General features: G+C 37.8%; 1 protein-coding gene across 1 annotated transcript in view; it reads right to left on the minus strand.

The window, feature by feature from the left end:
* The window catches only part of CD2AP (CD2-associated protein), a 63,013-nt gene that overhangs the window by 22,586 nt on the left and 27,800 nt on the right, over positions 1–12,627 (minus strand). The window contains exons 5-8 of the mRNA XM_009581871.1: positions 10,791–10,911; positions 8,103–8,287; positions 4,375–4,483; positions 356–447 (exon numbers count right to left, since the gene is read on the minus strand). Coding sequence (XP_009580166.1) covers positions 356–447; positions 4,375–4,483; positions 8,103–8,287; positions 10,791–10,911 — 507 coding nt within the window. The remainder of the gene's footprint in view (positions 1–355; positions 448–4,374; positions 4,484–8,102; positions 8,288–10,790; positions 10,912–12,627) is intronic.

Here is a 12,627-nt window from a genome sequence, read left to right on the forward strand (position 1 = left end):
CCACCTCTAGATCAGCCTGATATATCACGAGAGAAAAAGTACAAGTTCTGAAGGTAAAAGGGCTATTTGCAAAGCTTTTCCAATTTCCTCACTGAAAAGGCACTTGGTACTGGGTGTATACTGATCCTACTGGCCTTTGAGGAATCTAAGGTAACTTCCCACTCTGGAACAATCTTTAAGGACATTTGTATCTCCACCGAGTGCAGAAGCAAAGAGTTGACCCTCACATGAGACAAATCAGTCTATGGGAATATCCACTCCAACAGACTCCCCTGCTTTCACATTTTACACATTACCTACCTGTACAAAACCCACAAAAGCTATATAAATGGTTAAAGCAGACCAAATATCTTACCTTACTGATTATTTGAATGATCTCGCCTTCTTTAAAGCTGAGTTCATCATTTGAGCCTTCATAGGAAAATATTGTCCTGCAATATTCCTTGGCTGAAACAAAGCAGCACAATTACTACACTTGCATACCATGGGTAGTAACAACATAATACCAGCTCACTTGTGCTGTCTGAAAGGAGGGCTCAGAGATTATCAATATAATCATACTTCGCTTCTAGACCAGACATCTGAGACCGCTTTGCAAATGTTCACTATGTCATTCATATCACAAGAAAAATAAGATTATATATTTACAGAGCAATGGAGATAAATCTTTGTGAAGTCAGTAGTTTAAGCTCTAAAACATTTTTTCCACAACAGCAACTTAATTCAAGTACTCTGACTTCAGAGGGGGAAGAGAGGAGCCTGCTCAGTTAAAATTCTAACAGCCTATCTAACCCTCCCCATAGCATTATATATTCAGTTTTGAGCTACTTTAGGCAAAAAAGCTTTCAAGCTTTTTATTGAGAATTTATATGATATTTTCTCAAAATTGATCTAAATTTCAAATTTGCAATCCTAATTAAATACACGCAATTGTTTCAAGGTGACATCCTTCATTAACACGTACAATTACAGAAACTTCAAATATCCAAGCAGCATATTTGCTGAAATTCTGCACTGAAATCAAGTAACTGAAGCAAAAGAATTCCTTGGCTAAGCACCTGAAACCAGAGCTCATCTGAATGATCAACTCAGTCACAGCCTCTTCTGCAAAAAGTAGAAAGAATAATTCCTTTTTTTCCATTTGGTATAGTCCAATAACTAATCCATTTAAAATTGTGATAACAATTTCAGGTAAAAAAGCAGGAGGATTTGTTTTCCTTTCCCATGCTAGAACAAAAACAACATGAGAAAGGCCAAAATACATTAATATAGAACTCTTGATTGCAAAGCATTTTTTGCACCTTTTTTAACCCCAGCACATTTAAAATTATTTAGCAGATAAAACGGCTGAATTTCTGTATCTGACAGATTAAGGAAGAGGAAGCAAACAAAATGGACTCTAATGTGCTGCCATAACCTATCAGGTATGGCACAAGTGAGCAGCTGCATCAACCCTCAATTAGATAACAGCACAACATCAAGTCACCATTAGGACCATCTGCAAGTCAGCTTGTTAATGACTGCCTTTTGCTGGATGGTAAGAAAATAAATGAGTGAGTTGCAGTTGAATTTTTTGTTGTTGTTGTATTTGGTTTAATCAAGATATAAGTCTGTAGTTAAAAGAATGCACAAATTGTATTCTTAAAAAAAAAATCTACCTTGGGTCAGTGCCAACCGCTTAAAATGCAGAAGTATGCCAAGCTTAACAGATAGATATATACAGATACACATAGATATGTAACCACATGAGTAGTCCTAGGTACAAGAACTTGCATTATTTTACTGCCTTATCTAGTGATCAAAAATATTCTACTATAGATTGACTATATTGTGGTTTGTGAAGAATTCCAGAAACATGAACAGAACCATGTCAAAAATACGAATGTTTAAATCGAGGTCCAAAAAAAAAAAAAAAAAAAATTTCAACAGGTACACTACAAATATCTATCAAATTCAGGGACTTTATTCATTAGTAATGAATAAGTGTAACACAAGTGTAACACATTTCTATACGTCCTGATTCTGTAAAAATACATGCATTTCCTTACTGCCTGGGGATTTGGCCAGTACAGCTGAACTGGCCAACAATCCTTCTCTCCTCCTCCAAGCACTTCCCTCCTCACATACACCAAGGCCCACAACAGACAGAAAACCGGGCCAGAAAGGGAACCTTTCACTCTGCTCCAGCTGCCAGGAAGGCCGGAGATGGGGAGCCCTGCACCTGCCAAGGTCCCCGTATGTGCCAGCTGCGAACCCCGGCAGTCGGGGCCACCCAAGAAACCAGGCCACGTACGTTAAGAGTACGTACAATTTGTCACTTCGGCATCTTATTTTGTGAGCCTGATACTCTGCCAGTAGTTAAGATGAAGAAAGAGTCCAGTTTAACTCTCCAGCATTTCAATCTAAGATGGTATTTACAAAACAGTAAATCTGAACTTCAGTACATATTTTTAATAAAAGATAGTTTAAAATCCAATCTTTTCCAAAGACTCGGGACTAACAATACAGTAGCAGGAATCACAGATGTTGTATTCTAACATAATGGGGGGAAAGAGGGGTCAAATTGTGATTATTTTATTTTTTAAACAAAATATTTTTACATACTTGCACCAAAGGCTAAAACAAGCTTCCCAGAAATAGCAGAGCCACACCAAAATAAGCCATACTAGTCTAAACATTTTAGAGAGCTCTGTTTATTTGCTAGCATATTGAACACAATTTATTTTAAACTTGCTCTCTCAAAACTGAGGATGAGATACATAAACTTTAATATGGTCTATATTAAAATAAAAACAGTAAGGAAGAAAACCAAACTTTCTTCGAAAGGTTATAAGATGTTCTTAAATGGTATCTACAGGCATTATCTACTGATGTTCTCTTACAGCATTTATTACTACCATATTTAAGTTTCTCTCTGATGTATTCTTTTCTCTGGGGAGCAGAGACTCAGCATGACTACCGGATTAGTCCAAATTTCTATGCTTTTAGTATGAGATGCACCTCAAACTATGAAAAGTGACAACCTGAATGTTCTAAGTGTTCAGTACTGAATGTTCAGATTTTTTAGGCAGACTTGGGTTAATTTTTATGCAAAGTTTTAGGCAAGTCAAATTTCACAATGCTCAGGCTGCACACTGTCTTGCTGGCTCTTACAGCAATAGCACTGAAACGGTTTAAAAGCAAGATCCCAAGACTACTCCAGTTTTGACATTTAGTAAAGTTGCAAGTAAGCATCAACTTCCATGGAATGCATCGTACACGAACTTTTGAAGTATGCTTTGCAATGGCAAAACTTAAGTATTAACTACTCCCAAGACATTACATCAAACACTGCTTGACAGTAATCAGCTGTTTGTAAACATGGTAATGCTATTTATAGCTATCCAATTCAATAAAGCCAAAATATGGCTAAAATGGCATGGATGCCTTATATACTGCTATAGCTACAGATAAACTAGGGCTCTAACAAACCTGCCATTTCAAATGCCCTGTTGTGCAAGATTACACAACTCCTGAACACAGGAAAGTCGTCAATTGTTTGTTGCAGTTTTCTTATTTCTGCAAATTATGCATTCCATGTAAAACTGCCCACTTACACCAAAATAAAGTATTTCCACATAAAACAAAAATATACTTGAAATTACAATACAGAAGTCAAAAAAACGTCTGCTCTGGAACCAGGCGAAATGAGCTGTCTACACATCACGTAGTTTTTTATTTGGGATTGGCACACCCACAAGATGTTTTGGGTTGACTTAAAAATCTCTCTCTAGATAAAACCATACAATTTGGTAGTTAAATGAAGTCATAAATTCTTAGAGATAATAAAAAAGAAAAATAAAAAAAAAGTTATTATAAACAGAACCACAATAGAACTGTATTATCTAGGGAACAGACTTCAACAAAACATAAGAAACTTTGCATACAGTTATGACAACACACTAGCAACTCCAAAGTAAATCCTAAGCCTAGAGAGTCACTTCTACAGCCTGGGGACAGAAACTGTTAAGGGACTGTTCCACAGCAATAGATTTCCAGTATCCCATCTGAACACTAAAAGCTAGGCAGAAAATAAGTCAGTTTGAGCACGTTAACATAGTCAATTAATGCAAAGGGGCTGCTGCAATAGAACTTCTTACCCTAGCCTTATTTTGTTCTGAGATACAACCCTACAAATGTTTGATTCCTTTTCCACAGAAATGCAAGCAAAAATTCCTTCAGACTCTTTTGCATTTGTGTAACTCCTCAAAGGTACAGAACATAAAACAAAAACCCAGTATACACAAAAGTTTAAGATTTTAACACAAAAAAACGTGACAACAAAATACTTCTCTAGAGAGGACTACCAAGTAATAGACGTAAAATCAGCCTTACCTTTTGGTTTACTTTCAGCTTCTGGTTTTACTACTTCTGATGAGTTTTCAGTTTTTGTTGTACTGGGAAAATGAACTAGCTTTGTTCCAGGGGGATGGTTAGGTGATGGCTACATGAACGAAAAAGAACTTTGTTAACAAAAATTCATTGAGTTTTACTTTTGATTAGGCTACAGCACATACTCAGGTTTTCACTAGCTGAGATGAGGCAAATGACCATCTCCAAGAGATTCAATGAGCTCTCCCATGAAGTAGCTACAATGAGTTAAGTACTTAATTACGGCCACTGCAATTAGAATTTTGTCTACTGAGTAAAGACACAGCACAGCTTTCAAACTCAGGACATTGCCAGGTATACTTTTGCAATCGTATTTCATCAGTTCCAAGTGTTATTGTTCCATTATCCTGAAAATTGCCTCCTCCAGCACAGAACAGAAGCAGTTATTTAACAGCTCTGCTGAAAGTAACTCACTGACCACGCTTACTTTGCACTGGAATAAAGCAGGAACATTCAAGTAGCCATACACCACCTCAGCAGAAGAGGCAAGCAGTTTTTAACTACTCTAAGGGCACATGAAAGCCCATCCCAGCTTCCCTTTACTCTTAGCGATTCATACAGAACAGAACCAGAACAGATAAGTGTCACTAGAGATTTCTCCTGAATCAAAAAACCAGAGGCATTGCAACTGGTAACAAGTTTCAGAGTAAATATCTAACCAAAATAATTGTTCCAGTATTTTTTTTCCGCCCCCCAGGAGACTTACTGAGCTGCCAGGAAGATTCAGACAGCTTCAGCTGCAGCCACTTCCCCACAGCCCTGCTGTGCACACATAGCTGCAAACATAGAATATGACCTTACAGTCAGTACTTACCTGAGCAGCCCTAATAGTGTTACTGACATGAAAAATCCCATTGCCTTTAGTTACTCTGTTCATTTTCATTTACAGTTAAACTTCGCAGACTTTCCACTGCCAGAGAAACTAGATTTACTTTTCCTTAAAACCAGATGATGCCCGTGGGATGGTGTTTGGTACCTCTGACATACCATAGAGGAAGCTACGGTCACTCAGGATGTTCTTGGAGTACATATGCAATTTAACTCACTCCAGAATGCTATATGAAGGAAGCACTAAAATAACCCACCTATGAGATTAAACAAGTCCATAGTTCTCTACATTTCCCCCTTCCAAAACGAGATGCAATTAGAAGTGCGAGGGGAAGCATAGGCAGACAGGGTATAAATAGCCTGAGCCCAGGCAGGATGCTGGGACCAGCTGAAACCTATCTACCTCCCTCCTGCGGGAGCATATACACTCTCAAGCACTTCAGATACATCAGTGCTCAGCCTTCCTGTGCTGAACCATCTCTGAATTCCCCAAGGGAAAAAAGCCCTCCCTCCTCTAGAATTTCCTGATGACAGCTTTTTTCTTTACTGGCTTAAACACTGAGAATGCCCTTCCAGCATCCTGCCATCTAACTCCAAAGTGAGTTGAGCACCAATCCAAAGCAGCCATGCATTTTTGCAAGACCTTCATGAGAATTATCTCCCTAGGGCTCTCCAGGTTGTGCTGCAAGTCTGTCTGCCTTTGGGATGACTTCAGCAACAAGCCTAAGTGGAATATTAAGTGCTAAACTCAACTGCTTATTTCATTGTCTTCAAGCTATGCAAAACTGTTTTCTCACTTCATTTCCCCTGCTGAGAAAAGGCCTACAACAACCTTCCAGTCAAGCCAACTAACAAAACAGAGCGCCAACATATTTTAGGGTTTATACACAGTCAAATAACACAATTCAAAATGTCTGAGCAGACTTCACATTAACTGAACATATTTTAGATAGGCTCTTTATACTCCCAAGTTACAGGGTACAAAGTAGGGAAACACACTTTTGAACGATAAATCTCATGACAAGAAAGCAAATTTAAAGCTATGTCCTAGTCTAACAGCATTCACACAAAGATGTAGCGATCCCACAGACTCCTACTTCAAGGGACAAAGCCTGGAGAGAACCAAGGAAAAACAAAGTGCCTTCATACAATCATAGAATGGTTTGGGTTGGAAGGGACCTCTAATGATCATCTAGTCTAACCCTCCTGCCACTGGCAGGGACATCTTTCACTAAGATCAGGTTGCTCAAAACCCCATCCAACCTGACCCTGAACACTTTCAATGATGGGGGATCCACAGCTTCTCTGGGCAACCTGTTCCAGTGTCTCACCACCCTCATAATAATAATTGGACATAATTCCTTATGTTCAATCTAAATTTACCCTCTTTTAGTTTAAAACCATTGCCCTTTGTCCTGTCACTACAGACCTCAGTAAAAAGTCTCTCTCCATCTTTCTTATAAGCCCCCTTTATATACTGAAAGGATGCAATAAGGTTGCCCCAGAGCCTTCTCTTCTCCAAGCTGAACAACATCTTCCTTAGGAGATAACATTCCCCGAGCCTTAAAAAGAAGGCAACACTCTTAACTTTCATTTTCTGAATCATCTGATGTTTTTACTGGACCAGAAACAAAGAGGACACGCACCATGTCTACAGGTGGATGAGCACTGCTCTTAGCACTGCCACAGAGGGAAAACACATTCAAGGAAGACTCTGTCCCTACCCTCTTCCCGGGGACTCACCCCACCTTTTGCCCTACACCGTTACAATTATTTCCATAGCAGCAGAGGAGAGCAAATCAATCAGCAAACAGCATTAATGACCATAACCCACAGACAAAAAATTGAAATTGGACAAAGGTTTTAAAAGCTTTCTTGAATTGATCACCTGAGTAAAAACTGAAACACTGGATTATCTCAGCTGCCTTTAATTTATCAAAAGCTGAAAATCCATACATAAGCTCTTGGTATAAACAATGCGTAAGTTCAAGATAAAGTACTGAGCATCGCTGTTGTGCTTCCAAGGGATAAGAGAGCTCTCAGGTTCAGATCAAAATAAAACTCAAACTAAAGCAATTTTGCTACCATCACATTATTTGCTCTCTCCTCAGCTTTAAGTTCGATATAGAGAATAAAAGTGCTCCTTTTCCCACTCATAAAAAAGGGGGAAAATAAAATGAAAGAAGATGCAAAATTGTAGAACAGTATTTTTCAGGCTTATTAGCAGTTTATGCAGCTCATTAACCTAAGACATCACCAAAGCCAAAAGCTTGGCAGCATTCACTGAAGGACATTTACATTGATAATGACGGCTGACACCTAGAACAGCAATCTCAACATCCACCAAAACTTGGAAAAAACCCCAAACCAAAAACTAAAGAAACGCCAAAATATTCCTTGTTTTAAAGGTCAAGTTTAACTTGTACAGGAAGACTTAACAGTCTTGTCCCAGATTGTATACAGAGTCTGTTACAAAGACAACTACAAGAGACCTTGTACTGTAGATGTATTTGAGAAGTTATTATGTCTTACACCACATGGCTGTGAAACGACAATTTTTATAATCAGTTTGGTTTTCCCTCTCCAACGTTTTAAATACCAAGACATTTGAATAGACCTTTTGGAATCAATGTTAAATATAACTTACTATGAAAGAGGTTTGAGGGGGTTTGTTTTGTTTTATAGGCAAGAGCCCTATGAGATGATTATGGTCTGATTACAGAACAATATTGACAAATTTTAAAATAGCCAGTGTATTCAGCATCTGTAAGATCTTCAGACTCCATGTCTTTTAAATTATTTTTACAGGAAACCCAAAAATAACAATATGAACTGCTACGAACCTTATCTTGCTTTTTATCTTCTGATTCATTACTGGATAATCTTGTCTTAAGTTTCACTGAGCCTTCTTTAAAGATATCTCCAAACCCAATACCTCGGATTTTCTTTGGCTGTGCTGGTCCAGATCCAGGTTCACTCCCATTTCCTGAAGAGACCACAGGTGAGGTAGGACCACTGAAAACAGACTCTGAAATTAAAAAAAGAAAGAAAAAGTTGTTTTAATATCTGAAATTATTTATTTGCTCTTCTGGGAAATAAAAGTGGAAGTAACACAGCTGTGTGCACTGCTCTTGCTAAACAGCTTTTCTAGGAACATTAATGTAGCTGTAATACCTCACATTTGTTCTAGTTGTGTATTTAACATAAGAACATTTGAAATGACACCAGTATTGCATTGAATATTCTGGCAACTAGGTCATTCGCTCACTAATATTTCTTGCTATTTCAAATATCACTCAGGCTCCACAGTCTGTTAACGTCAATGTTATGCTTTCCATTAGTTTTATGAAACATTGCTTATGCATTCTCTGAAGATGTGTTTTTAGTCCAACATTTAAAAGCTTGTCATTTGCACAGCTATAGCTGCTGAAAGCGAAAAATCAATAAAGGTCCATAATGAGTCCTACTATGTTTCAACAGCCACAGGAAAAAACAGTGTTTCAGTAATAGAGTGATGCCTCTCAAGGCACCAAAGTGAAATTTTCCTATTGCTCAAAATGCACTATCCAAAATACCTGAAAAGAGTTTCTTGCAAATTTATTTAAATAGCTTTTTAGCCTGATAACACTTACAACCTATTTTAAATGAGTTAAACATTCAAATCAAATAGAGTTGTTTGAGATTAATCACTGGTAGATAACAAGTATTTAAGATTCTTTTAATCTTTCAGTTTTAAGGGACAACATTTATCCACCCCCCAAAAATGTAGTTCAGAGATGATCTTAATTCAGGTGTTAGGAGCTTTTAAGACTTGGTTTTTTTTGGTTGAGTTGGGTTTGTTTTTGTGTTTTTTTTGTAATTTTTAAGTTGCAGTCAAATCTGTTAAAACCTACAAACTAGTATGCATGAGCAAACTATCTTCACGTGCAGAATTCCAGGAGATAGTCATGTGAAAATAGACAGCTTTTATAAACCAAATTGAAAATATCCTCCACATCTTTTAGCCTTTCAGTTAAGTTCTTCCCAGTGTATGCATGCCTGGGAATTGCAATAAAGATGAAAGCCTTTTCCCTCAACCATAAATTTAAGGGGTTTTGATAATACCATGAAGTTACATAGCCTCTTGACTTCAACTTCTTACCTTGCCTCAACCGAGTTACTCTTCACTTAGTTATATCCCCTCCTAAATATCTAAAAGCATAGCTAGAAATTTCATTGATGAGAAAAGTTCAGGTAGCACATTTGAAAGACCATAGCTCAGTGAATGGGGCATTTACTGTTTCCTGGGAGTGAGGAAAGAACTAGTAGATATTTGAGATCCTGACTGTGAAAATACTGAGCATTAAATATAACCCCTAGGGGTATGAGGGGCTGAAAATCATAACTTATTAGTTACTGACAGAAAATACAATTACTTCAAATTACTGTTCAGTCCCACTGATCTCAGTATTCAAGAATTAAGACCAACACATACCCATTTGTAAATTCATCTTACCAGACCCTACTAAACTTAGTGAACTTGACCTCCAGGGAGACAGCCACTGAGCTATTTGAGACTGCTCAAGTCAAACAACTCTTGTTTTACACTACTGTAATTATTTCCACAATTTACAAAAAAAAAATCTAAGCCAGACTTTTCTTTCCTATCTCTGAGCCAACCCTTGTTAGAAACAATCAATACAGAACATCTTGTAAACGAGAGTACGCATTACTACGAGGGGAGGGGTGGGAATCACTTTTTCCCTTGAACACAGCTGTCTTTAAGCATCGATTAACTCACATTAAGACATTGTTCCCAAAGAACATTCCCATTCCAGTAGTATCATATCACAAGTCCCCAGTCTTCAAACAGGTCTTCATAGACAGAACACCTCTAAAATGCAGTTTCAAGGGAACAAAGTAATTGCCTGTAAAGCACGCACCTGCCTGGCACCACTCAGCACTCAACTACTGTTCAGCCACAGACCGTCTGCTTCTGCCCGAGCTACACAGTCATAGCCACAAAGTAATGGCTAAATGTACATACTGCCTTAAAAACATTTTACGCTAGATTAAAACATAATAAAGAACAAGGGCCCACCTCCCAGGATTCATTTTAAGTTCAGGCTCTTGATACTGTTTTGATTCAATTCAAATTTTAATTCTCAACTGACATGGTTAAATGCTTAAGTTTTCCATGTTAGAGAACTCATGTCTGTGAGAACAAGAGTGAAAAAAGCTATAAACAGAAGAATAATTTTATATCAAATATTAAAAAAAGCTCAACTCTGAATATGACAAAATTTCTAGTGATAAAATGCAGAATATACCTTTGCAAGATCAAGACCTTGATTGCGATTTTATTAGAAGTGTATCGAGAGCAAGACACTTCATACTCAGCATCAATTTTTTCTAGAATAAAATTAAATACTTTCCATTCTTCGGAAGCTTGAATTCTTTACAATTTTTGTTGTACTACAACCATAATACTCCAAATTATACCTGAGATCTAAAATGACTTTGCTAAGGATTTACAACAAACAGAATACCACCTGTGTCATCCAGAGTGTCCTGTGTTTCTCCATCATCCGTCAATTCCAATTCTTTCACGAAGTTTGAAGGAAACAACCCTGCCTTGCCATTCAGTGTTCCATTCCACCAGCCTTCTTCTACCTGTATAAAAATATTTTGCATGTTACTAATAAAGCAAAAGGAAATTCCTATCAATTCCATCCATACTTCACTTAAAAAACTCTACAAACAACTTTGGGAAAGTTCAAATGACCATGATTTCTTTTTAAAGAAACCTACCAAACATGTGGAAACAGTAGGCAAAAAGAAGAGCAAGAAAATAATTTACTGTTAATTCTATCACTACAGCAATGATCCTGAAACATGAGACTAGCCCCATGCCAATTAATCCAGAAGAGCAGCAAAATGTTCATTAACTTCCTCAAGGTAAGACAGAATAACAGGCATTACACATCTAACAGAAGAAGAAAATACTAAACTGTTTATGAAATAAAGATGCAACTTTTAGCCTGGCTTTCTAAGGAAATTTTTATGTATTCTTGCTGTCCATCTGTCTTTTCCTCTGTCTTGTCCAGTTTCCACCAGTCCTATTCCCACTGGCCGCGTATCCATTGAACAGCTTCAAACAATTTTCATCAAAAGACACAAGTTTCAAAGATATAACTTCTACAGATGATGTTGGGTAGAACAGAGAACAAGTCCTTAAGGACATCACAGAGTAATGGAAAACTAAGCTGTCCATTTCTTCTAGCAGGAGGCAACTGCCTGAACATACGCCTAGCTCTAGATGTGTCAGAAGGTAGAGATACTTTCCCATCAGAGCTGGCCAGCCGACGAAGGTAGCCGAGACGCACGAGGATTTTGTGGTGGCACACAGCAGTCCTAAGGATAGAAGTCTGTTGGATGCCAAATTTTGTTGGCTTGGCTATTCACAAAACAACTCATATTTGCACCGGAAATAAACCTGTTCAGGAATTAGGGAACATAATGACTCTAACGCTCAGTTATGTGCTTGGATTCCTGGTGTGTCATTTACACTGAGATACTCCAAAATTTAGTGGAACATTTATCAGGAATACCCCACAGTCCAAAGCAGAACAAGCAAAAGCTGGGCATGCACAGGTGACGGTGTAAAACAATGCCAGAAGACTGAGTAAGAATTGTCCTCTTCAAATTTATGAGCAGTTTTCAAAATGCCTTAAATAAATCGAATGTATTTGCCTAATGAGTACTATTTAAAAACTGTAATTAAGATAAATTTTGAAAATATTTCATTTCCGTTGCTCTGTTTTGGGGCTGGAAAGCTGTTTTTAGATAAGAAAGAAAAGCAACAGGGAAAAACAAAACAAAATAAAACAAACCAGCCGTTGTTTACATTATCTTTTTTTAGCCTTGTTTTGTAGGTCACTACGCCTGACACACACAGGAATAGTTTTTAAACGCTAGTCTACCTCCAGGCAAGCGGAATGCATGCGAAACCTGGCAGCTAGAGAGACAGACAAGCAATGAAGAGAGCATTGTTATTTTGAGAGACATCCTGGTGCTCAAACATAGCTTTGCTGTGGATGGGTTAAATTCAGAGTCTGGTCCTCTGAAACAAATGTTAAGCATAGATTACTGACAAGGGCTGACCAGGCTCCAGCGCCTTGTGCTTTACATAATACAGTACAGAAAACTAAAATTCAAATGCCTTGACTCACCCATACTACACCCAAGAGGCATGAGAAAGGGATTTCTAATGCTTACGATACAGAAAGCGACTTGAGCATCCATTTATTCTTCTGCCAAGAAGTAAGGTCAGCAAAGCACTTTACAGACTTGCAAGGCAAAGCAATGCCAGTTCAGAGACAGCAGGAA

The sequence above is a fragment of the Fulmarus glacialis genome, unplaced genomic scaffold, assembly GCF_000690835.1.
Source record: "Fulmarus glacialis isolate BGI_N327 unplaced genomic scaffold, ASM69083v1 scaffold1760, whole genome shotgun sequence".
Lineage (NCBI taxonomy): Eukaryota > Metazoa > Chordata > Aves > Procellariiformes > Procellariidae > Fulmarus > Fulmarus glacialis.